Source organism: Scardinius erythrophthalmus, assembly GCF_964197995.2.
Source record: "Scardinius erythrophthalmus genome assembly, chromosome: 12".
NCBI classification, from domain to species: Eukaryota; Metazoa; Chordata; class Actinopteri; order Cypriniformes; family Leuciscidae; genus Scardinius; species Scardinius erythrophthalmus.
In genome coordinates this window covers 40,702,566-40,730,429 of record NC_138232.1, presented here as the reverse complement: position 1 = coordinate 40,730,429, position 27,864 = coordinate 40,702,566, and the positions used below count along the sequence as shown (strand labels likewise).

At 36.3% G+C, this 27,864-nt stretch overlaps 1 protein-coding gene across 11 annotated transcripts in view; it reads left to right on the top strand.

Moving 5' to 3' along the window:
* The window catches only part of szt2 (SZT2 subunit of KICSTOR complex), a 134,492-nt gene that overhangs the window by 46,027 nt on the left and 60,601 nt on the right, over positions 1-27,864 (top strand). For 4 of the 11 annotated variants that reach the window (XM_081379762.1, XM_081379760.1, XM_081379756.1 and 1 more), the window contains 16 exons: positions 376-561; positions 678-944; positions 2,380-2,635; positions 4,757-4,831; positions 4,920-5,058; positions 5,897-6,005; positions 6,171-6,291; positions 7,269-7,421; positions 7,528-7,630; positions 9,185-9,296; positions 10,870-10,957; positions 12,826-12,944; positions 15,062-15,226; positions 17,800-17,884; positions 20,259-20,309; positions 27,218-27,394. In XM_081379762.1, the coding sequence (XP_081235888.1) occupies positions 376-561; positions 678-944; positions 2,380-2,635; positions 4,757-4,831; positions 4,920-5,058; positions 5,897-6,005; positions 6,171-6,291; positions 7,269-7,421; positions 7,528-7,630; positions 9,185-9,296; positions 10,870-10,957; positions 12,826-12,944; positions 15,062-15,226; positions 17,800-17,884; positions 20,259-20,309; positions 27,218-27,394 (2,206 nt within the window). The remainder of the gene's footprint in view (positions 1-375; positions 562-677; positions 945-2,379; positions 2,636-4,756; positions 4,832-4,919; positions 5,059-5,896; positions 6,006-6,170; positions 6,292-7,268; positions 7,422-7,527; positions 7,631-9,184; positions 9,297-10,869; positions 10,958-12,825; positions 12,945-15,061; positions 15,227-17,799; positions 17,885-20,258; positions 20,310-27,217; positions 27,395-27,864) is intronic. The other 7 variants (XM_081379763.1, XM_081379758.1, XM_081379757.1 and 4 more) reach the window with 3 other exon arrangements.

Here is a 27,864-nt window from a genome sequence, read left to right as displayed (position 1 = left end):
CGACTACGGCAAAATCTAACGAATCAGATTCGACTATGAAAATCCTTAGTCGAAAACAGCCCTAAAAGTAACAATTGAGATGCTTAAAAGTCAGAATTGTGAGATATAAACCTGCAATTCTGAGAAGAAAAAGTCAGTCTTTAAAAAATTTAAAAGTCACTCTAAAAATTAGAGTGTTTATATCTCGTAATTCTGGCCTTATAACTCGTAATTGCGAGTTTATATATCGCAGTTCTGTGTCAGAAAGTCAGAATTGCATGATGTAATCTCACAATTGTGAGAAAAAAAAAGTCAGAATTGTGAAATAAAAAGTCACAATTATCTTTAAGTTTTAGTTAATGAGTTTAATGAGGGTAATAACCCTGTCTCTTTCAGATCCGTTGGCTCTTGGAGGATGAGATCGTCTCTGCTCTACGCCACTCTTCTGTCATCAGTTCCTCCACCCTGCAGAAAGTTTCCGAGCACGTGTGTCGTTCCAGCGGCCGCCCGCAGTGCCACTGTGAGGTCGTTCCCCTGCAGTTTGTATTCGGTCCCGAGCAGTCACTGGAAAAGTTTCAAGAGGTTTGAACTAATGCGATGACCTCTATTATTGGTGATAAGACTTCCCAGGAAAGGTCAAGAACGAGATTATGTTCTGCACTGCTGTTTAATAACACATCTCTGCTTCCTCGCTGCAGGAGTTCAAGAGGTTATCGTTTCCTGGTTACCTGCTAAATGCAGAGCAATACAACTTCCACTACGTCTCACTGAGTCGGCAGCGGTCTCACCGGCTCCAGGCTGCAAGACAGCTGTCTAACACCACTGCTCAGTTCTCAACGGGCACAGAAACAACATCCAAGCAAGCCAGCCTGTGTCCTGAGGTGGAGGATGGTGCCAAAGCATCAGCAAACGTCTCTGCATCGGACAAAGAAGGAGAGCAAAAGAAAAAGGAGCTGGACGCTGAGGTGATTATTAAAATCCTTTCAACCATGCCTGAAGAAATGCATTCCTTTTGTTCAATGACAAAGCTATCATTTTAAGAGTAACTCATGCAAATAAGAAAATGTTTAAATAATGGGGGTAAATGTCACCAAAATGAATAAAAATGCACCTAAAAACAGATTCTGGGCAAAAAAAAAAAAAAGCCCTGTATCTTGATTTTAATATTTAGAACATATCACACGAGCAAGAGTGCTGTTTTCTGCACTACTGCAAATATGATGTTGATTTTATACAAAAGTTCGCTGAACAAGAAGTTAATTTTAAGTAACTTACATTTTAGACACACTATTGTCAATATTGTGTGTTTTTGCTCTATTTTGCAAATGAAACTAATTCCAAACTAGTGTTGTCACGATACTGAAATGTCCAATTTCGATACGATACCTTGAAAAATATCGATATTCGATACCACAGGGAAAACTGCCATACAGATTTGTTATTATCTCATAACTTTTTGATAATTGGGGTAATTGTGTTGCAATAGCTTGCACATGGCATTGGGATGCTTTAATTGAATCGTTAAACTACATTTACAAAAGGCTTAAATGAACTACATGTAAATAAACAGAACAAATGGTAAACGATAGCACAGATAAATGCAATAGAATAAAGGGACAAATTAAATAAACATGGCTTTAAGTTTTTCAGGTGGGTCGAACAGTATTCAGGTATGAAATACTACAGAAATGAAAGTAATCAAATTACAGTGTAAAATAACATTAATGTATAATTTCATTGTAAAAATTAAATACAGATTAATGCTCACAATTAAAGTTACAAAAGTTATTCAGTCAAGAGCAGCGAGTGTTTTTTTTTTTCTCTGTCTCTGAGGTTTATTAAGAGGTTATGCACGGATCCAATATACCATTACACAACATGCGTCCTCTCAACCAGTTACGCTCGTTCATACGGCATTTACCTAAATACTCGGTAAGTCGGGCAATACAAGCACTATTCAACCAGAGCGAATGAGACGAGTGTGATAGGAAGCGGGTGGTGTCAATTTGCTGCCGAAGAGAAGAGAGAGCAAGAACGTTCAGCTGGTATCGGTGTATCGATACCGAGTATTGGAACGGTTTCAGATATTTCAGTATCAAAACATATCGAAATATCAATATTTTTGGCAACACTATTCTAAACAAAATCACAGCATAACCATTGCAAATAATTGAATTATGTGAAAAGAAAAAGTGTGCATTGATACAAGAGACAACTAGCATCAAATCAGTTGCCTGAGATAAAGGTTAGCTAAACAGTTTAGCATCATTATACTAAAATATATGATTACAGAAGGCAGTGATTGACCGTTCACATTCAAGTATCCCAAAGAGCCATGTTATATTATAAATATAATATTGTATTATCTCTTCATCTGGATAATGATGTGTTTTCCCGCAGCAGGTCGAGTGTGGAGCGCAGCATCAGGCGAGGGATGACGGGGACATTCGGCCTTCAGCTGTTGACTCAGCCAGCGAGTCTCTCTCCGAGACCTCTGACCCCGGGCAGGTCAAACAGGCCGATGCCGAGGAGACTCGCCCTCAGACTGCTCACCTGCAGACCGGCAGCAGCACCGAACGCTCCTCTGATCACATGTCCCCTCCCAAAACACCCTCCGCTGCCAGCCTGGCCGAGTCCGTGCAGTCCGCCACACACAGTGAGTGTCACTGGACATACCTAAGAAATTTGTTCTGAGATCATGCGGCGTCATTTATGAAGACGTGCATCCTAAATCAGCATCACTGCGGGTCCTTAAAGTCCCCCTGTGGTGAAAATCAAGCTTTTAATGTTGTTTATGTGTCTATGTTTTTAATATTCTTTACAGGGCTCCCACGGGTCATGGAATTTCTGGAATGGCATGGAATTTTAAAAGGTCTATTCCAGACATTAAAAGTCAGGGAATTTTATATATTTTTTGTCCAAGTCATGGAATATCAGGGAATTTAGTTTGTTGCTTTAAATTTTAGTTTCCATTTATCAAAATGTAATTTTTCTATACCGATTTTTTTTATCGTGCTGTTTCACACATCTTTCTACGGAACCCCTGAGGGGACCTTTGCAAAAAAAGAATAATACGGACTTTCACATGCGCACGAGAAACTTTTGCGTGCGTACGAGAAAGTTTTGCGTGCGCACGCGTTACAATTTCCGGTTTGGTTATAGTGTCATTACTACAAATGTGGGAAAAGGGATGAGATGAGAGTGTGCTTGGAGCATGCCTCCAGAGATTTGACTTATTATAGGGAGGTTGTTTGTGGACTGTGCTTTACTGTAAGAAAAAAAGCATGAATATCACATAGGCTAAACGAATATTAGGTCCCACATCATGGATTACATAATCAGAGAGTAGCCTATTTCTTTTCGTTTTGAATTGTTTCGTTTAAAGACATTCCAAGCTATCTTCAGATGTATTTCTCATGTATGTGAGGCATACACCGAGTTTCGGTTAATTTATGATGAGATGTGCTCCAGTTGACGTGCAATGCAAGTGACCACGGCGCGCCTACATGATTATATTGTCTGCTATATATTTGCTTCTCATTTATTAAATACAGGCAATTGGTTGATGAAAAATGTATTAAAATTAAAATACAATTTATACAAAACAAAATTCACTTTAAAGAAAGGCTTTCTACAAAACAAAACAGCTCGGTGCTCCGCAAAACAGCAGCCTGTTTTGCCGTTCATTATAGGTCATGGAAATTCATCTTTTTAGTCAATGAAAGTCAGGGAATTTGACACTTGGTTTAGAGTGGGAACCCTGTCTTTAAGACAAACCATGTGTAAATTCATAAGTCGACACCATTGCTGAGTATTTTCTCCTTAAAACTGCAGTGAACCAAAGACAGTCTCAAAAACACGGTTTGAAATCGCTGGTGTTTCTGACGTCGCAAACTACCTTGTAACCAATCAGATCAACGAGTGATCGTCAACGAGTGGATCTCTGAGCTGAGGGAGTGAGTGGAGGCGGGGCTCGTTTGCATATTAAATTAAGCTGCGCATACTAAATGATGCAAGGGTGTCGAGTTACATTCAAGATATTTAAAGGCAAGGAAAAAACGTTTAAATGTCATTTTGGTGATCAAAGATGAGTTTTAAGGAATGATTGACTACAGGGGGACTTTAAGTCTTAAATATCTTAAATGTTATTGGAAAAGTCTTAATTAACATTTCATTTATGTTGAGGGATTGCTTATTTATCTATTGTTGACGAATTATGACAATGTTTACCTTATGGTGTTTATATCATGCCTGCAAACTCTTTGCATTTCTAAAAAGCCCAGCTGCATTGTATATAGGGTTTACCATGGTAATCCTTATATTTCAGCTTTTTCATAAGCGCCACATGCTGCATTTTCTTTCAGCGAGTGGATAAATGAATATATTCGGCCGAAACAGCAATTTTCCATTTCAGGCAAAAAAGTTTTTGAAATTCATTGACCGAAACAGTGACGTTTAATTACTGCTTTTCCGATGACGCATTATCATATCGGCAAACACTTCGCATTTCTGAAAAAAAAAAATATATATATATATATATATGTATATATGTTGTATAAAGGGTTTAACTGCTATATTTCCTTAAGATCCACCTGCTATCAGAGAGTGAAATGGCATTTTCATTCAAGCTAATGTGCATTCTTAAAATTTAAACAATTAGGAGAAGATAAGAATGGTATTCATTTTATTTGTGCAGCTCTTATAAATGAGGCCCCTGGTTGTTTAGTTAGATTCTAAAAGTAAAGTTAATAAAGGCTTTGATTGCTGTTGCTTTCAGGCAGTGGGAAACTGCGGCCCAGTCGAGTTCAGAGCGTCGTCTCCAGTCAGGGAAGCCTGGACTCAGACATGCTAGGTGAGACTTCACACAACAGACAACATGGTCACACTCACACACTCATCATTCCTCATGGTCCTTCTCCTCTCTGCTGTTTGTGTGTCAGGTTATGATGGCGGCAGCAGTGATTCTGAGTGTGAAGGACCCACGATGAATGAGCAGGAGAGACAGACGCCGCTCATGCCTGATTTCTGGCTCATCCTCAGAATTCATCAGGACAGAGTGGAGGTTTTCTCCCACGCCAGGTACTGCTCGGCACGCAGCTTACGAAATTCACATTTAGAAAGCACCAAATGCAAGCAAAGATCAGCAAGTAATAGAATCAGCTGGTAGACTTTGTTCAAATCACAATTTAAGAAAGATGGTTTGACACTTGATTTTTATATGAATCAACATGAAGTGATTTTCTAAGCAAGCATCACTATTATAATTGCTCATACTTGGTGTTTTCCACTTATTAAACATCAGCACAGTCTCATAGTTTGTTGCATGAACATGAATGATTGTGGCTTGTTGAGGAGTATGCAGTTTCTTTTCAAAAAAAAAAGAAAAGAAAAAAAAGATTAATATAAATGATAATGGATTGATTATTTAATAATTATTCATTAATTTAATTTTTTTTTACTTATTAATAAATTATTATATATATATATAAAATGTATATATTTTATAAATGGTATGTGATGTAATACATACTGTAGTATGTAAATAATACTCTTTCATTTAAAATGTTTTATGTTAACTTCAATACTGTTATGCAAGCTTTTGTAATAAAAAAAAGTATCAAAGAATATCAAAGCAATTATTTTCTGTAATTTATGGAAAGGTTTTCAGTACCAATTTGTGTAAATCGCCAAAAAAAAAAAAGTTTTTGTTATCCTTGTAAGTTTTCAGCTTATAATGAGTGTTCAGTTGTGTTGTAAATATGTGAAGCATACAAATGAGCAGAATATCTGTTTGTAGTGCTTAAGATGCAAACTTAAGTTTTCCCCAGACGTGCAAACAAAACTGAGTTTTGCAGTTCTCCTGCTGAGACACTTTGTACTGTTTGAATCTTGTGAATCTTGAACGTTGTGTTGGCAGGAGTTTTAACAGAGTGAAAGAGGAGGAAGAGGAAGAGATTCCAGAATACCTGCGTCTTCATCAGCTGGTGGTGAGGAGGATTGGAGAAATGTGCCGGATAGTCAACCAGGTAAAGAATAGCCTATCCTTTTCACTGTCAGCATGGTCCACTTTGCAGCTTATTCTAGCCAATAACCGCTCACTTAGTGAGAAAGTCTCTGGTTCATCACACCAGATCCTCTACCACTGTTTTCCACTCTGTTGCTCTTTAACCTCTCATCGACTCTCTCCACAGCGCCTCCTACTACAAGACCTGCATGATAGTCATGTGTGCCATTCTCTCCTGGTTGCTGAGAGTGAAGAGGACATCTGGAAGCATGAGTCGCTCTACCGGCCCAGGATGACCAACTCTGATGGTACAAAACCCAGCCGGATGACAGACACACACTCTTTCTACAAGCCATGGCCATATACATACCAGAGCAGGAGTCCACAGCCTCTTTGACGTGGTCATACAATTAATTTTAATCACTTGCGCATGTTTAATCTATTAGAAAATTATGATTCCAAATTTCTTAATCTATAAAAACCTTAATTATGAGGCTAAATGTTGCTCAAACCCTGCTCCGGATCCATATATATGCCTTGATTTCTTGATTTTGAAACATCAAGCTTTTATTTTGGCTGAAAACAACAGAGAGACCTTAAAGTCTTTTCTTTTGTTGACAACAGCCGGTTTATGAGCGCTTGTTATTACAGGTTTGGGAAGATGGTTGGCACATGTTGCATTCCCAAATGCACATTAGAACCGACCCAAACTCTGAAACGTAATTTATTTAATTAAATAGCAACCACAACGCAATAATCGCACAAAGCCAATTAAATTTCATTTAATCGTTTAGCCCCATACCATGCGTATGGCTTTGTTTAAATTAAATCTGTCGATGTTGTTGCTCTCTTGATACGCAGAAGAAAGTTAATGGCGCCGGATGATGCCGCTGTGAAATTGAGCACAATTTACACGAATACAAACAAACACACAGACTTAAAAAAAAAGCCTGTCGGGAAGGTCAATTCAAGGGTAGTGATAATGAGACAGCAGTGCGAGTCTGAGCACTCGCCTCATTGACTACAATTTTATAACTGCTGTTTAGCATGAATTACTGCACTAATGTCCTAATATGGCCTGTTGTTCTGCCTCAGACTGTGTAAATGAATTGGATCCGGTCGACCACAGAGATGAACGCTCAAATGCTTCATTTGTATTGTATTGTACGACTTGAGGTGCTCTGCGGGCCTGTTGAGTTCAGATAATCCTGCTAATCTCTCTTTTGTTATGAAATTGTTAAGATGAAAGTCTAATCCCCATAATTGCACCTTTTTTCCGGCCCAGACTACAACGCCGATGAGAGCTATCAGCCGCGGGACTACCTCGCCGCCACTATGCAGTTCATACCGGGTTACTTCGCCTGTGACGTGGTCTGGAGCACCGTTATTTATATTCACCCACGGCTCAAAATGGGGCCCAACATGGGCGTGTCCCGGGGTGAGTGACACCTCAGTGGACCAATCAGCTGGACACATTTTTACCATGTAAAAACTGGTGTGCTTGTACCCTAAGATGATATTCTTCTTCTCTCTGATTCTCTCAGCTATGCAGGCTCTGCGCTCCGTTCTGAACGCCTTTTGTGTGGTCAACCGCAAAAACATGTTTGTCTATCAGGAGCGCACCACCAAATCTGTGTTCTACCTCCGGTGAGTCTGAAGCTCACAGTGTCTCCATATTAGTGACTGACCAGTTTGAGTTGATGATGATGTTGATTTCTGGAGAACATAGTAAACCGCTATGGGTGAAAATGTCATCCAAATGCGTGTATGTGAATGTTTTTGAAAGAAGTCTCTTATGCTCACCAAATCTGCATTTATTTGATCAAAAATACAGCAAATGTTTTTACAGTTTAACATTACTGTTTTCCATTTGAATGTATTTTAAAATGTAATTTATTCCTGTGATCAAAGCTGATTTTTCAGCATCATAACTCTAACTAAACAGTTCATATTTTTGTGGAAACTGTGATTAAAAATAAATTCAGGATTCGTTGATGTTGAAAAGTACAAGAATAGCAAAAGAACAGCATTTATTTGAAACGGAAATCTTTTATAACATTATAAATGTCTTTACTGTCACTTTTGCTCAATTTAATGCATCCTTGCTGAATTTATTTATATAAAAAAAAAACAAAAAAAACATAAGTTACTAACCCCAAACTTTTGATCAGTAGTGTATCTGTTTCTATAGTTTGTTTTCTGATTCTTTTATTTGTAGATGCATCACCCTAATTGTTTTGTGCCAGATAAATCCAGCTCTGATTACCAAATAAATCTCATTAAAAAAGATATTGTTCCCTTAAATAGCCTTAGTGCAATTAGATACATTTAGTTGGTGAACTGTAGTGTTTGTAGTTGCTTGTTGTTTGTGAAGCTGACATTTCCAGCTAGCTTCCCTAAATGTCGATGTCTGATTCACATTATTTATTTAAAAAAAAATTAAAAGCAGAAAATGTGCTGATATACTGTATCTGTCTGTAAAATATCTCGACAACTGCTCCAGATGTGGCTTTTCTCTCTTTCAGTCTCACTGTAATCTACTGTAAGATTACACCTGTCTACAGCTGGTATTAAGATGCGTTTTGGTCGATCGGATCACAAGTGGACGACACTAAATACAGGTGTAAACGGGGTCTAAAACAAGTTGAGCTTGTCCACTTTAAACCAGTTCCAGAGGGAGTTGAAAACACATTTGACCGGATTGCTTTCGCAGTGTAAACGCTCATGTGGTCGAATGTGTTCAAGCAGCCACAAAAGACCGTCTACTCTCCGTCTACTGAACTAATGCGTAAACATTATGGGAAGAGCTCTAGCCAGATGGGTTTTAAACTTTGTCGACTGAAGATCCAAGTTTGGTTTTAAGAGGAAAAACTTGCCAAGCACAATGTTCTCTCCCCATTCCTGACTTCTAACACACACTGGCTGTCAGAGCACAGATGGAGGCTGATGCTCTCCGTGTGTTTTTCTGTGGTCTCTGGGCGTTCATACAGTACTGTGCAAAAGTCTTAGGCATGTTAATACCCATCCCATTTTCTCAAAGAGAGACAGAGACAGATTAAAACACTAGGTGTAAACGGGAATGTGTCTCCCTCGTCTACTTGTGATCCGATCGACCAAAACGGGGCCTAAATAATCGCTAGAATTTTTTTTTATTCTTTTCATGATCTTGACCTTCTCGTCCCACCTGTCTTGTCTCCACAGACTCTCCGAGACGTCTCAGGCAGGGAAGTACAGTGATTTGGATGGAAACATGCACACACGCTCTGTCGGTCTGGCCCGCAGCCAAGAGCCGCTGGGCTCCGAAGACCTCACGGTAACATTCACATACTGTCACTTCTCATTACGCTTTAGGAAACCAGAGCCCTCAGGAGCCATTAGGGCTCCGATCCCCTTCCGGAGTGAATGATTTACCTGCTACTTGCAAAGCACTGACCTGTCCTTGTGTTTACGCCAGTTATGAGGCTCATTCTGATGAGATAAGCAATAGAAGATCTGAGTAATTATGTGTTTATTCAGGGTTTCCGCGGGGTCTTAAAAAGTCTAAAAAAGTCTAAAATTCTGAAATTTAAATTTAAGGCCTTAAAAAGTCTTAAAAACGTCCAGATTTTCATCCTAGGTATTAAATTTAATTTAGTCAGGTCTTAAAAAGGGTTTACCCTCGTTCATTTCCAGAAACGCTGGCCGTATAAAGTTATTACAAAGTAGCAAAAAAGTATGGAGTTGTAGCCTACAAAGCGGAGCTCTAGTGCAGGGGTCTCCAACACATCGCTCGCGAGCTACAAATAGCTCGTGGCTTGATATGAGCTAGCTCGCCAGAGGCCGTTCACATATCGCGTCTTTTGCGCGCTCAAGTTTGTTCAAATGTAGGCGCGGCAAGCGCGCTCATAATTGAAGCGACGCACTAATATTTTTACCAGGCGCAACGAGATGAAAAAAATCTAAACATTTTTCAGAATGCCGCAAACGCACCGAAGGTCATGTGACAGGAACCAACCAATCACCCCTTTCCATAACAACATTGAAAGCTCAGTCAACATGAAGGATGGGGGTGCACCCAAACACTACTAATAAATATAAGCTAATGTATAAATGTCAGTAATTTAACTTTTTTGACTCATTCTTTTATATATATATATATATATATATATATATATATATATATATATATATATATATATATATATATATATATATATATATATATAAAAAAATTAAAGGCTGAAATATGAGATTTATCTTTGTATAAAACATTTTTTGTCAAAACTTTATTTGACCTTGTACATGTTAGTAGATAACATGTTGCAAGACACTCTTTTAAAATCTGCCCATCACTTTTAATGGCATTTTAATGTTCACGTAAATAAAAAGTGCATATTGATGCTAATCAATTTGTTATTTGCTGTTTTTCTAAATAAAACTTGTTGAATTGACTTCATTCTGTAGTATTAGTACTTTTTGAACAGGATTTTGTGATAACCGTGATAATTTTGGTCACTTTAAACATCTCATCATTTCCTCTCTAGTTATGATCAACTATGATCAAATAAAATCAACAATAATTGGGTTTTTACAGTATAATATGCAAAAGTACAATTTTTTATAAAAAAAACTACCTCTCCCTCTCTCTCACACACACACATCAGATAATCCTAGAGAGATAGATATATACTCTAATGATCCCAAGGTAACTATATCTAACTTGGATAATGCGTCTTGCAGGTCTTAAATTTCAATCTTTATGGTCTTAAAATGTCTTAAAAGGGTCTTAAATTTGACTTACTGAAACCTGCAGAAACCCTGTTATTGCCTGGAAAACTGGCGTAGAGCGTGCCCCTATGTGCCTGATGTGATGTAGGTATGTTATAACATGTATCTTGTGTTCATAGGGATCACGCTCGTCTCTGGAAGGCTCAAGGCTGGTTGGACTGGTGGACAAACACATTTTGCTGCTGGTGCATGGTGTGGGGACTGCAGGTGAGAGACAGGGACAGATAAATGTGTGAAAACAGTGACATGAAACACAAGATGCAGTGAAGTGTGTTGTTTCTCTTAGGGATATTACACGACTACAGGCAACACACCTTCTCAAACCAGACTAAATATTCTTGCATTCATATACAAACTAGAAAGAACACAACCAAGCAGAATAAAGTGCAGCGATATCTGAGATGAGTTTTTAGCAGTTGAAATGGTTTAACAAGAAAGAGTCATGTATGACAACAAACTGCCTTTATCTTAATTTTGAGGAGCAAATATTTATTAGTTCTTTATTATGACTATTTTGCACACATTTAGAATAATGGAAAAATTATTAAAACATAATAATGAAGTATAAGAATTATGCAGTGACTGAAACATGTTACCAAAAGTTTGTCATGTTACTTATTTTATGTATATATTACATTTATATTGACAAAAAAAAGAAAAAAAAAAGGGGGTAAAACCCTAATGGAAGATAATTTTTATATGTGTGTATGTATTACACACAATACCACTCAAAAGTATGTGGTCTGTAAGATGTATTTATCTATATTTTTTTATATAGCTACTTTTATTCAGCAAGGATGCATTAAATTGATCAGAAGTTTCTACTTCAAATAAATGCTGTTCTGTTAAACTTTCTATTCATAAAAGAATCCTGAAAAAAAAAAATGTAATCACAGTTTCCACAAAAATGTGAAGCAGCTCAGCTGTTTTCATTATTGATAATAATCATAAATGTTTCTTGAGCAGCAAATCATAATATTAGATTTCTGAAGGATCATGTGACACTGAAGACTGGAGTAATGATGCTGAAATTTCAGCTTTGATCACAGGAGTAAATTACATTTGAACATATAATACAATAGAATTTTTTTTATTGTAATAATATTTTACAATATTACTGTTTTAAATATATTTTTGATCAAATAAATGCAGCCTTGGTGAGCAAATGAGACCTCTTTCTGAAACATAAAAAAATCTTAAAGACCCCAAACATATATATATATATATATATATATATATACACACACATATATATATATATATATATATATATATATATATATATATATATATATATATGTATATATATATATATGTATGTATGAAGATGCAAAGATTCAGATGCAAAAGGCTCTGAAATTTTCTTCTAGAATGATCATTTTTATCAAGCTCGTATAAGTTCAGTAATTTCACTTAAATTACAATGAATAGGTAATTTTCATTGCCATTTAAGTGAAATTACTGAATTTAAATAAACGAGCTTGATAAAAATGATCATTCTAGAAGAAAATTTCAGATGGCACTTAGAGGCTTTTGCATCTGAACTCTTCATATATATGTATGGTGCGTAAAATATAAATTCAGTCAAGTGTGCCGAAACTTTTATCTGGAGGAAGTTGAGCATACAGCAAAGATTTAGATAAGTAAAAAAAAAAAAAAAAAAACCTTTTAAGTACAGAGAAACAGCATTGATTTTCAGCAAAGTCAATCTCTCAGGACTCTCCAACAGCACATGCAGTGGCGTCAGCATCTGACAGGAGGCGCTGTTGGCCTTCGCACCCGTCCTGCTGTTATTATGCCCATGAGTCATTTCATTCCTGTAAATGTTTTACTTCACTCCCAAAGTGTAATCATACAAAGCATTTCCAGTCTATCAGATTAATTTTAAATGCGTATTTGTAATTTATTGGGACTTTTCTTGCTTTAGCGAGCAGCTCTAAGGCATATCGGCACCTGCTAGCGAGGCTTAATTTATAAATCGAAAGTCAATATGAAGTGGCTTTCAATCTGTGAACAATTTTACTTGCATAATATGACATATATCATAGTGAGATGTTATGTTTTGTGATGTACAGGTCCAGAGATCACTGATGAATTGGTGAAGGTATTGAGGAAGCGTCTGGACGAGGCCACGCTGGACATTATTACAGTCATGCTGGTCAGGAACTGTAAACTGACGCCTGCAGATGTGGAGGTGATCTCTCTTTCTCCGTCTCTCTTCTCAACCCTCTTTTTTCTGTGTCTGACTTGTTCTTAACCACAGGCTGGTGCAGAACAGATTAAAGTCCCCCTGTGGTGAAAATCAAGCTTTTAATGTGGTCTTTTTAATATGCTTTAAGACAAGCCATGTGTAAATTCATAAGTCGACACCATTGCTGAGTTAAAACTGCATTAGACCAAAGACAGTCTCAAAAACACGCTTTGAAATCGCTGGTGTTTCTGACGTCACAAACTACCTTGTAACCAATCAGATCAACGTGTGATCGTCAACCAGTGGATCTCTGAGCTGAGGGAGTGAGTGGAGGCGGGGCTCAGTTGCATATTCATAGAACCGCGCATACTAAATGAGGCAAGGGTGTCGAGTTACATTCAAGATATTTTAAAGGGGTCATGACATGAGAAACCAAATTTGCCTTGATCTTTTGGCATATAAGAGGTCTTTGTACCATTAAAACGTCCTGCAAGTTTCATAGCTTAAGACGTCCTCCCCATTATAAACGAAGCATTTATTTAATCAAGCTCTAAATACAGCTCGTTCTGGATCCATGGTATGAAGTGACGTCACGGTACGAAGTGACGTAGCAGTCGTTTGCATATGACCGCCTCCAGCGTAGACAACTACGCTTCAAGCGCAAGATAACTAGCCTCATTTCATCATCGCAATCGCATCTGTCACGCGCTTCACATGTGTTCAGTCGACGTGCAGCGAGTGGGTCTATTTACAAGAAGATTGCGATGTCACGACACGCAGATGTGCTGTTCCTGGCTGTGGACAAACAACATGTTTGAATAATATACGCTGCTGAAAGATCCAGACGTCAGGGGAAGATGGATGCAGTTTATTTTTCGCGGACGTCCCAGTCACGGCAGTGTTAATTTAAGCGTGTGTTCTCCACATTTCAAGGATGAGGACAGTTGAGAACAATCGCAGTTTGATGCTGGCTTTGCCAGAAAACGTTTGTACAAGACAAGGCCGTGTGGACTATTCTGGGCTACACAACGACGATGCAAACTGTAAGTAATGTAGGCTATTTAAAACGTAAAACTTTTTTAAAACGTTAATTGCAGTTTAATTCATTATGAATAATCACCGTGTTTTTTAGCCTACTTATTGTTTTATAACCGTCATGTTCATGCCCCGTAGGCTATTAAAAGATGTAGGCTGTTAAACTGACAAAATACTTTCACACTTTCTATGTGGACGGGCAGATGCATTCTTAGTTGTGTTGATGGTTCATTTCCTCTGATTCCGACTCAAAAATCATTGCAATCGCCATCACCTCGCACGCATCACCCGTTACTATGGTACCGGTAAACACAGCTCCGCAAAATCCGCACGTTTTGAAAAGGGGGCGTTAACAATTGATGCATAGGCACTGACCTTATCCAATCATAACAGTGGGTGTTAACACTGAACTCTTAAAGGGGAAACACCCCAAAACAGACTGTTTGAATCAGAGCATGAGAAACAGGGTGGGAAAAGGTCATAAATCACTAAATTTTAAACGTTTTTTTTGTCCAAAAAACTATAGTAATACTATAATTGCACCTAAGGGAACACAATAAAAGAAAAGAAAAAACCATGTCATGACCCCTTTAAGGCATGAAGAATTTATTTAAATTTATTTTAAAAAACATTTAAATATGTCATTTTGGTGATCAAAGATGAGTTTTAAGTGATGAAATTATTCTTCAGGGGGACTTTAAGCAAATGATATTTACCTTCTCTATGCAGAGACAGACATTTGTGAAAAAATGGCATAAAAGTATCATAAAATAAAACTTATTTTCTTCTAAAGCTCTTAAAGTCTTCTAAAGCCTTTTTGCTCTCTTCTGATTTTTTTAATTACTTTTTGCTTTGAATCAAAGCTTGTAATGTATTGATTCATCTCAGAGCGAGTTTTTTATTGAAGATTTTTTGAAGTATCACCGAAAAGCTGCTGAAGGTGCGGTCTCTGTTTCTCTCATACATCAGAGGGTCAGTTTCCGTCTGTGGGCGCTCAGCTGGCATGTCGTCTGAGATTTAATGGTTGGATAATAGACTGTGGATGTGATCATTTCTTCAGTTCCACTCTTTCTTCTTCGTCTCAGTTCATTCAGCCTCCCGGCTCTCCGGCGACGGAAGTGATGGAGTTCTGCCTGCCTCAGTACTGTGTGCCGTGGATCCAGGCCGTGGCTCACTACCTCCGCCAGAACCTCCTCATCTTCCTCCACATCCCCAAATACACCGACAGCAACATCGAGCACCACTTCAAGGTACACTCAATCTGATCCCGCCGTAACAGACTGACAGACGGACACATTCGCAGTGCTTTGATTCATAGAGATGGTCACGTGTCAGAGAAGCACCGCTGTAGATTTAGGGTTAGAAATGACATTATAAATCTGTAAAATGTTCCCTGATTTAAACAACAGAACAGTTTATACACTGCAGAATCATACCAAAACATTTAAATATGACTTAAATATATATTTATTTATTTGAACAAATATTACACAGGGACTTGTGAAGCATAAAATGTAAAAGCTAAAATATTAAAGAATAATCACAGGTTTTATTTTGAATTATTATTATAATTATTATTAATAAACACTGAAATTATGTATTATTATTTTCATTATTTCATTAATATTTTTGAGCTAAGTATTTTGTAAAATACTTTCTTTATATAGAGGCTTATTTCTTTTGCAAAATATTCAGTGTGTGTGTGTGTGTGTGTATATATGAAGCTTCTGAAATCTTATAGAATGATCATTTTTATCAAGCTCGTATATTTAAGTTCAGTAATTTCACTTAAATGACAATTAATAGGTAATTTTCATTGCCATTTATGTGAAATTACTGAATTTAAATATACAAGCTTGATAAAAATGATCATTCTAGAAGAAAATTTCAGATGGCACTTAGAGGCTTTTGCATCTGAACTCTTTATATATATATATATATATATATATATATATATATATATATATATATATATATACATATACATATATATATATACATATATATATATATATATATATATACATATATATATATATACATATATATATACATATATATATATACACATATATATATATACACATATATATATATACATATATATATATATATACATATATATATATACATATATATATACATATATATATATATATATATATATACATATATATATATATATATACATATATATATATATACATATATATATATATATATATATATATATATATATATATATATATATATATATATATATATATATATATATAGTACACACTTTTCTTTTTCTAAAGAAATAATTCTTCGCTTTCACAATTAATTTTTAAATGAGCTTTTGAAATCCATTGCCCAGAAATATGGGTATTTACGTAAATCTTAAAGAAATTTTTTATTATTATTATTTATTACTACATACATTAATATTCTGAATAATTTGCTGATGAAATATGCCCTCTTCAAAAGTCTTAAATTTTACACTTCCACAAATCATTTTAAAATGGTCTGATGAAATACATTGGTCAGAAATACTGCTGATTACGTAAATATATATATATATATTAAAAAAAGTGTAACGAAGAGGTTTGCAATAAGCGGTTTATACTTTGATGTGCGTGTGAAGCGACCCACCACAGATAACGTGTGAGCGCAGCAGAGCTCTGCAAATGTGTTCAGACATTTCTGCTCTCTGAGTGAGTGTGGTTCGGTTTAACAGGTCAGCGAGAGTTCATTCAGAGAGCTCCCATAATACACTTCTCCACCGGGGGGCAGGACATAAAAACACACTTTTAGAAGTTAATATGTGATTAAAATTTAAAGTGCACAATAATCATCTGCTTTTCTCACATAATAGCGAACAGGTGATTATAATTACAACTTGTCTGCATTTAGTACCTTTTTAAACCTGCCATAGAAATAGAGTTTGTAAAAAAGGCAAACATTATCTATTAATTACAAATATCAGTACCTAATCATATCTATAATAATGAAAAATCTATAATTATTGCCAGTACCGATATGATTAACAATAATATTGTGCAACTTCAAATGAGAATCATTATGAAGATATAAAAATAAATAAATAAAATATGCATACATCATTATTTGGTTGCACTTTACTTTAAGATTCTATTTGTTAAGATTAGTTATTAACAATGAAAAATACTTCTGAATCATTTATTAATCTTAATGCTAATTTCAGCATTTACTATTACACTATTGAAATCAAAAAGTGTGTCTGTTAATATATTAATGTACCTGAGCTAACATTACCAAATATGAATAAATACTGTAACAAATGAACTGCTCATTGTTTGTAATCTATTTTTTACCAATACCAGTACCTAATCAAACATTTAATAATGAAAAATCAATAATTAGGGCCAGTACCGATATGATTAACAATAATATTGTGCAACTTCAAATTGGTATCATTATGAAGATATAAAAATAAATAAATAAAATATGCATACATGCATGCATACAATTTTTTTGGGTTGCACTTTACAATAAGATTCCATTTATTAACATTAGTTACCATGAATTAATAATACAAAATACTTCTAAAGCATTTATTAATCTTAATGCTAATTTCAACATTTACATTATTGAAATCGAAAAGTACATCTGTTAATATGAATTAATGAGCTAAAGTTACCAAAGATGAAATACTGTAACAAATGATTGCTCATTGTTTGTAAATGTCAGGTAATGCATTAATTAACGTTAACTAATGGAACATTATTGTAAAGTGTAACCATTATAGATTATCAGTCTCCATAAATCTGTTTTCTTTGTTTCTCTCTGTTTTCTCTCTTAGCATTACTTCCATTTGAGCAGCGAGCTGCCGGATCATGACATCTACCTGTACAATAAACCTGGAGGCCAAGGAACCGGAGGCAAAGGTAAAGACACTTATATTCCCCCGACCCAGCTAGCAAACACCATCAGCATCTCGTTTTTCTGTGCTTTGATTTGTATCTCGCTGTGACACCTTTAGCACCTCCTAAATCTTATTCCTGAGGTCCTGAATAACACACACTTTGCCTGTTTATCTTGCCAAAATTTCGTGAGTTTTATTCCTTCCATCAGTGTTTGCTGGCACAGTTTCTCTCCATCACGCTAGATTTGCTGACTGGTCAGAGTTGTTTCGTTTCAGCATTATTAAAAAGCGAGCACATTTCTGTGTTTACACCTGTGCGGTGTGACTGAGCTCCTCCAAAGTGTACACTAATAGGTCTTAGTATTAGTATAGGTACTAATAGATCGACTGTCAAAATGCCGGCGGACACAGTTACAGTGAGTTGTTCAAAACCTTTCTTTTTAGTAAACTCTGTGTACACAAACACTGTTCTCAATGCTGGAGTTCATGTGTAGAGCCTCTGGTGATACTTCAGCACAGTTTCATGTTGTGTCGAGCCGCATTAGTGTTTTAAAAATAGCGATTTTGATGCTATCATAGTCGTGCCACAAGCACTCCCATTCAAAAGGCAATTTGACCGAAAACGAAAATACGGTCAAACTTATAAGTGGCGTTTCCATTCTAATTATGCTTTTACATGAAAGTTTGCCTCGGGTAGATTAACAAAAAGACCCTAGGTTGCATTTTGGCGAGAGTTATCCTTTAACTGACAGCAAAATAGGTGTTGAACTTCTTTAAGTGGAAAATTACAGTACAGTTTAAAAAATTTGGCCTTTCATTTTAAATCTTATCTGAAATCTGCATCCGACCCCTTTAGGTCCTCAAAGCGGGGTGTTTTTAACAGTCCTTTGGTGGAAAGTGGAAAGTTTGTGAGTGCTTTAACAGCAGCGGAGGGGAGGCTCCAGGTCCGTCTCATTAACGTGAAGGGTCTTTAACAAGCCTCTTAGGGTCCTAATATGACTTGATCCCAAAACTGCAGAGAGATAATTGTCAGGAGGACACGGCAGAAGTGGGAGCAGCTTCGGACTGGAGCCACAGGGTCCTCTCCTCTTCTTTCCCCAACACTAATGAACTGACAGTCCAAATACCTGGAAGAGCTGCTCCTGAAGATCTCCTAATGTACCCGCTATTAAAAGAGCCATTACTGGATGCTCTTCCACCATTACAGCTCCTGCACTTAATCAGAATGTAAATAAAGGGCTTTGTGGCTCCTGGAATTGTCTACTTGTGGGGTTATTGATGCAGGATGACAGTAATATCAGTTCCTGAGAGGTCGGAGCAGCTCCTTCGGGGTTTTTAAAGGCAGAACTTGACTGAGATGTTCACTATTATCAGCCTGACCAGTGCAGTGTGGATACGAAATGGGTTTGAATTTCCCACAAGCCATTACATGTCCTGGGATGACTCAAAACATATCCTATGCAAGTACATTAATCAGTGTTATTTTAGCATTATTTATATATTTCATATTTTTATTTTATATTATTTTATTGTGTGTATATATATATATATAATTTATTTATTTATTATTATTAGATATTATTATTATTATTATTATATTTTAGTAATTTTTCTGTGCTTTCATCATTTTATTTCGATTTTAAAATATATATATTTATTAAGGTTTGAATTATTTTGGTTTTAGTACTTTTAATAGTTTTATTTTATTTACTTGCCAAGGGAACATTTCTAATGTTTGTTTAAGTAGGTTTATCAACTAATATTCATATTTTATATATATAAAAAAAAAACTATTTTTGGGGGGGTTTAGTTAACAATAACAACACTGATGTTAATGCAGGCAATTTAATTGAAATTTGCATTTGAATTTTACCTCTATGTTCATCTTCCTGTTTCTCTTCATCTCTCTCAGCAGTTTTCTGAAATTGTAGTTTGCCAAGCAACTTTATTTTATTTAAATCAGTATTCATCTGTTACAAAAACAATTAGGATGCCGATTACAGTAGCTGATTCAAAACTTGAACACCAGTATACTCACAATACAACTGACATAAAGTTACATTTGTGTCACATTGAAAGGCCTTTCAAAATAATGTGTCATTTTAAATCTGATCTGAAATCTTTAGATTAAGATTTTCAAACCAGAGAGGTTTTTAGCTGCGTTTTTTAAGTGAACCCCATGAATTTTACATAACGGACTTTTGCGAGCAACATTAATTGATGACTTGAATTGCTTAAAAATCTTAAAACTGGTTAATTGAAATAAACTCTAGTAAACAGATTTTCTGACGCTGTGCTTCTCAACAGCTACTCTTAACTCCCCAACACTGTTGATCATTAAGGATGATTTGTCCCATTCATTGTTTCTGTCCTGTTGGGTGTCTGTTGTGCCTCAGGTACAATGTCGGACCTTGTTCAGAATCTCTTCCCAACCTCTCAGTTTCAAGGTATAAGACCCTCCACCCACTCCACTGTTCTGCTGTGTGCCCTGTGGCGCCCCCACTGGCTGCGTGTGGTACTGCATGGTCACATGATCACAGCTTAAAGGGGTAGTTCACCCAAAAATGAAAGTTTACTCACCTTCATGTCGTGCCATGTTTCCATCCACCTATTTTTATACCCATTTTGGGATATAACATACAAAAACGCTACATGGAAACGCCAAGATGTGCATAAATTCTAAAAATGCACATAAAAAGCATGTGATAGAAAACATGGACATAAACTACAATGAAAGCACATTAACCAAATAAATTCTTCGTTGCTCATTAAAAATCTGTGACTTTGCACGATGGGATGGCATAACTGGACTAGAAGGAAAAGTTTAACACAATCTCTATAGAGCTATAGAGCTTAAAAAATTATAAAAAAAAGCATCATAGAAGTTGTCCATTTGACCTGTGCACTATATTCCAAATCTTTTGAAGCCATTGCATAACTTTATATGAGGAACTGATGGAATTTGAATTGGTTATTTGCTGAAAATCTCATTTTCCTTCATGTTCAGATTGAAAAATGGGAAAGTGGACTGTTTTTTTTTTCCATCACAGATTGTCTTGCACCAAAATGCAGATGCATATAAGACTAAGAGAAAATAACCTTTAAATGTATGTTTATTTTTAAATTGGGTGAACTGTTCCTCTAAGCTGGCTGCCCAATTACCAACTCAAAACACCTTGCTAATGCTAGGAAATGTTGAATGCTTCTGGCGTATATTAAAACAAATGTTTCCAGTCAGTCAGTGAGAAGTTCACTGAGAAAAAGAGCATTGTGCAAACGATCCCCGATTGACATCTTGCAGTAGAATTGCAATATGTGCCTTTATGTTTGCTTAGTTAAGAAGTATCAAACAACTTTTAAGCTGCAGACAATAGGGCTTGTATGTTTCTCTGTGTGACTGGAGCTCATTGGTTCATTGTTCCATGAAGCCACAAAGACAGTAGCTGTCACACAGACAGGGCTGTTAACATTCATCCGCTGACTGACTCCATCACGAACACGATCATTTTCAAACACTGATGTAAATGTAGCTGAAATCTGAGGCGGAAAACAAGAATGGGCCTCTAGCTTCAGTGCGTTCATGTGTTTGATAGGGCTGGGAGAAAAAATCGATTCACATAGCTACCGCGATTTATTTTTTACGATTCTAAAATCGATTTTTTTATTTATTCCAGAATCGATAGTAATTCTAATTCAATTGCTTTATTTTTGTCCTTGCTTGTAGACGAGGTTGACAGAAGTTAGCCACTTTCGTTCCAACAGAGGATGAAATGTGTCGTTATCTATGAGTGTCGAGTGTCGTAATATCACAAGTGGACGCGTGGAAGAGACGTGAGACTGAACGCACTGAAAAGCCCTCGCGCTGCTCAGGTACTGAGAGAGAGATAAGACAATAGAGCTGCATCATTCATCTTTAAAGGGACTATGTGTAGCTTTTTAGGTATTTTATTGTCTAAAATTAATATTTTTATTAATAAATATGCCCTCAATGGTGTACAAATACCTATGCCAATGATCAGACTAATCCTCGTAAACAAAGAATTTATTATCTTTATATACATGGGACTGGTAGGTCCACGGAGGCTTCCATGTAGTTCCGCCATCTTGAAAAACTATAATAGCAGAGAGGGACAAAAAGTACTAGGCCAACGCGTTTCCACAATGCGTTTTCGTTCAGAGCCAGCGTCACGTGACTGAAGCTAGCAGAAGCGGAGGAGCAGAGCAGTGAGAGACACTTGTCACTGCCGCGGCAAGTTTAAAGGGATGCACACTGCACAGTTATTTATACACCGTTCATTCATACATACATATGAGTCACAGGATAAGGAGTCCTCGTCGTCGAAAAAGTCCAAAATAGACCGTAAAAGGAAACGTGACCGGAGATTACAAAAACAAGGGTTAATGTCGGGATAGCTAATGCAGGAGAAAGCTTTCGAAAGAGACCCTGAAGTTGCCTGCTTTCTTCTTTTAGACAGGTAAGTCAATGTAACGGTCTTAATTACAAGCTTTTTTTTTCATTGCTTGGTTGTGTACTTTATTATATAGACAGTAGAACATTTATAGTTAAAAGTTAAACTGGCTCTTTGATGAATAGCAGATATTGAGTAAAGTAACGTTAGAGAAGGCTCTGATGATGATGATATCTAACAATGCATGTACTTGAAAAAATATAACGAATAAAGGCGGCATTACTACTAATTACCATAGTTAATGTTTTTCACAGTCAGTAATTGATAACTGTTACATTATTTTTTTCATTGTTTCAAGTTTCAGTTTGTTTTAAATAACAAACCTGTTCACCCGAAGAAAAACTCAAAGTGCTATTATAAGACATCCTGTCATAGCTTTTTGGTACATAACGGCCACCATAGATGCAAAGCGCATTTGAAAAAGTGAGGCGCTGGAGAGCATTATTCGTTTCAATGCAAAATACAATTTCACCACTAGATGGGAGAAATTCCTACACAGAGTCCCTTTAAAAGACTGTGATCTCGATCCAAACACTCACGCGATCTTTCAGTTCGTCTGTCTATTAGACTTTGACGAAATCATATCGCAACATTCTTAGCAACAAAATTATCATAGAAGTACATGGATAAAAGTTTAAAGTTCAAATATGAACACTGATGTCTACGATAGCGATCAAAATCAGCTTTTGATAGATACTTGGTGCTTAAAATAACGCATTTATCGAAGACATTGTTTCACCACTGAGTGGCGACAAGTGACTGTTAAAAAATGTATTTGTTATTGAAACATTTATTAAAGAGAATGTAGTAGTGTATGATGCTTCTGAAATAAAAGAAGATCTCATCTTATTCATCATGTACAGTCTGTATAAGTGTATGATTTAACTTTTCCCGATGGTCTAGTGTTAAAACTATTGCAATATAAAATCACAATACATCGTATCAGCACCCAAGTATCGTGATAGAATCGAAACGGGAGATGGGTGTATCGCCCAGCCCTAGTGTTCGACAGTGTTGATGTAGAGATGAGCTTTTCCTGAAGCAGATCCGACTCACAGATGAATGTTACACTGATTTATAACAAATCTAAATTAATAATACAGAAGAGCACTAAACAACTGGGGTCCGCATGCGTTTCGCCAGCTTTTCATAATCAAATTATTTCCAGCACGTACACTAATATTGATTGTTAGTTTTAATATTTATTTTGAGTTGTATTATTTGAGTTATATAATGGCACACCTTTGCATAGTAGTGTAACACAGCAGTGATATATATTATCTTTTTTTATGCAAATAACAAAGAGCATTTTTACAGCATTAATCTTAGTAGTTTTTTGTAACTAGTAACTGTTAATTATTTTTCATGCCAGTTCAGAATGCAATTAATAATATTGACAAAAGGTTTGGGTCAGTGCAATTTTTTTTTTAATGTTTCTGAAAGTCTCTTAGGCTCACTCATTTATTTGATCAAAAATGTAATTATGTTTCACAATATTACTGTTTACCATATGTTTAAGTACATTTTAATCACTTTTTTTATGAATAGACAGTTTAAAAGAACAGCATTTATTTGAGATGGAAATCTTTTGTAACATTATAAATGTTGTTACTGTCACTTTTGTTTAATTTAATGCTTCCTTTATTAATTTAATTAAATAAAAAATGTATTAAATTAAATTAATTTCTTCCAAAACAATCACACTGACCGCAAACTTTTGAACAGTTGACTTATAGTGTTAAAATGGATTAGTAGTATGTATAATTTAACACAGAAACTAGTTAAGAAATGTTAGTTCATGTTATCTTTAACTAATGTTAGTGTATAAAACTGTAAGGTGAACTTATAGTGCTGTATAATCTTAAGTGATGCATCACGCAAAGACTGTTCGTGTTTTCGTAATAAATTTAAGGTACCTTTCGAAACAACCCTTCAAATTTTTGCAAGTATTGCTGCATTTATTCTTCTCATTGTGTAATGCAGTTTAGAGTATTTTTACTTTGTTAAAATGATCACTTTGTACCGTGTATACGAGATCAGATTTTCTGTGAGTCCAAAATCATCTCGTTCACACTCTCTGCCGCTGTCGTTATAGATCAGAAAGTGACTTGCGTGATGGGCTCTAGGGCTTCAGTCAGACAGAGAGTCCAGCAGAGATTGAACGGCCCTTCTCTGTCTTCATGTAGTCTCACTGGAGCGCAGGGGTCACGCCACACTACATCACACCTCATCAAGTGCTCTTAAAAGATCACAGCTAATGGAGTTTTAGATGAGAGGGCAAAGAGAAGCTACTCATTGATTGGCACTGCTCTGAAAGCAACACGAACTTGCATTGCATTGCATTGTGAATCACATTCTGACACATTTCAGAAACGCGATGATGCAGGAAATTGAGCTTGCTTCGATGGAAGCATTTATGTACTCGTGTATTGTGTGTTTCAGACCAAATGCAACCTTTCACACATGCATCCAGGCCGCACTTGTGCAGAATGCATGCACACTTTGCACAGGGTTGATTTATCTCAGGTGATTGTGTGTGCAACACATTAGCATCTGATATCTGGCACACACACACACACACACTTACACATCGATCATGCTTTAAACCGCTAACGGCATGCGCTAATACAAGCAGCTGGATAAATCCCTGCTCGCGCTCCACTGTTTGCTGCTAATGCCTTTTAATGCGACCGCCGCTCTGTTTGCGAGGCTTTCTTATAGCCACAACCACTGGAGCGAAGGCGCCATCGATCTCTGAGAATCTAATGATGGAAATCTCTTTCTTTCTGCGCTTATCAGAGCCGCCGCGGCTTCACGCTGTAAACAGCACAACCGAGTCAATACAACAGCAGAAAAACCCATTTAAAGGATTTATGAGAGTTTGTACTCCAGTAGAGGCATTGTTTTTCTGAAATATAGTCGTGTTTCTATAATTTAAGGGTACATATGGGTGTTTCTTCAACTGTGGGCACTTTCATCCTTGTGGACTTCTAGAAATTAAACTCTCTTAAAACTTTATACACTTTTAAGCACTTTTTATTTTATGAGCTTTTGCCATTTTTTTCTTAAATATTTCTATTTCTACTTCAATTTTTGTAATTTTACCTCTTCAACTTAAATATACTACTTATTTCAGCAAGACATTTTAATTTTTTTTTTTTAAGTTTAAGTTTTTCATCTGATATTTTTATCAAATTTTATTTCAACGTTTTCTATTGCCCAAAACTATTTTTGAATACTTTAGTTTTAATCAACAAAAACAACACTGTTTTGTTATAGTGTTTTGTGGTGAAAATTTTTACCACAGAAGTTTTAGAATAATATGTCAGACTAGCTGACCAGCTAATTTCATAGCAAGCATTTTATGGACCCAAAATAAAATATTAAATAGGGATGCATCATCGGTATTGGCTGATTAAAGCAATTATTTTCACTTTTAGCCATTGTCTGATTGTTTAAAACAGCCGATGATAAGGGCTGATTATATCCTGTCAACAAAATGGGTTGGAAAAAGATGTCAGACTGCAACTTATACTGTGTGTGAAGAAAATGTGTGTTGTGTTGAATTTATGGCTACAGTCACACATTAACAGTTGAAAAATAGCGACGTTAAAGCAGGCTCTATTTGATCCTGTGTCTCGTCTCGTAGTTCAAGCCAGGGTTGCCAGGTCTGTGCCTTTTCAGTACACCAAACATTATTTGTAGTGTGCCCCCATCCAATAATCGCAAAGAGCTTTGTGCTGTGTTACTTCTGATAAGCAACAAAGTCTCAGCTTTCAAACTATGTCCAGTTTTTTATGAAATTCAAACAATAAATGGCGTTTTGATGGTCTTAAATCTGACGTGACAGATCGCTGTAGCGCCTCTGTTCAAGTGGCAACACGGAGCGTGAGTCTTTTCTTTCTCTTGAATACAAGTAAATATATAAATGCAGTTGAATGTAATAGTTTGGACTCTGTTGTTAGTTTTAACCTCTAATATTGTGGTAATGAACCGAATGAGAGGGTTCCCGATATAGTTTACACCATTAGTTGAGATAGATTTTTTTACATTTAATCATTTAGCGATTTTATCCAAAGCGACTTACAAATGAGGAGAGAAATAGGAGCAATCAAACTCGCAATAGGACAACAATATGCAAGTGCTGTGACCCTTCCCAGTTTAGTCTAACGCTGTGTACATTAGTCTAACGCTCTTGAAAACATTAAAACTATCTGCATATATCATTCTGAGTAATCAGCCATCAACATTGGCTGAGAAATTTAGTATCCGTGCATCTCTACTATTAAATTATATTTTCATACTTTTTGCATAATTTGACTAAATTACAGCTTGAATGGAAATTACACCCAATAAAAACGTGCTGTTCACAAGAGATATATAACTGCACAAAAAACAAACATTATTAAAACAACGTTGTTTTTAAGGGAAAGCATACTTTTTTAAATACATACAATATCAAATAAATATTGAAATGTTTTATTTCACTTTTTGTCATAGTTTCTTGATGCTTTTTCATATTTTAATATTGAAAGGCTGTGTCTGTCGAGGGTCATCAGATCTGTACATAAAAGGCATTTGAAAAAGCAGCAGCATAATAAATGATGAGGATATGTTAAAAAGTTTAAAGACAGATTTCATGTGACCTTCATATAACAAAAAGAAGTAACTTTTAATAAAAATCATCCCCTTGAGCACAGAAAGTGGCTTTGATTTGAAGAGACAAACATATCAGCATGCGTCTCTATAGCAAACCCCCGTTTGTCTTTCAGCACTAGCTGAATCTATTGCTTTCATGCATCATTTTTTGCATCTGTTCTCTTTAGTTCTCTCTCTCGCCTCCATCACTTTCTCCTCTAACCGTGTCCGCTTGCTGCGCTCCCCAGGTATCGCCTGCATCGCGCTGTCATTCGTGGACGCTAAAGGCTGCGCGCTGCAGGTTCCCGCTCAGGACGCCAGCGGACCGGCTCTTAGAGCGGACGTTTCCACCATCTCCCTCCAGCCAGACCAGTTTGAGGCCCTGACGACGGTTGTTAAGGTGGACTCTCTCAGCCAGAGCTCAGGTTGGGAAGCTTTTGCAAACAAACAGTAGTTCATGTGCCTTGTAATGTTGAATCAGAATAATTTCCCCTCCCTCTTGCAGCATCTCTTCTCTGATGAGGGCAGGGCAACCTGTCACTCACATGAGATCCACCAATAGAAAACCATGACCATCCAACCATCGAATCAATTCCCTTGACGTCGTTAACACACTCCAAAAGCGGATGTGTTTTAGCGGTGGCGCTGAACGCAGTCTTTACTACTAGCCACTTTGGCGGGTTGAATTTTATATATAATATATACATTTTTCAATTGTAGTCTTCTAAAAAGGCATTGTAAATAATAAACTAAGTGCAATGTAGTGTTGTCAAAAATATAGATTTTTCGATACCTATTATTGATACTAAAATATATGAAATGCTTCCAATACTCATTTTCCACAGAATTGACCTTATTCACAGCAGCGCCATCTTTGATTTTTAATGGGAATGAA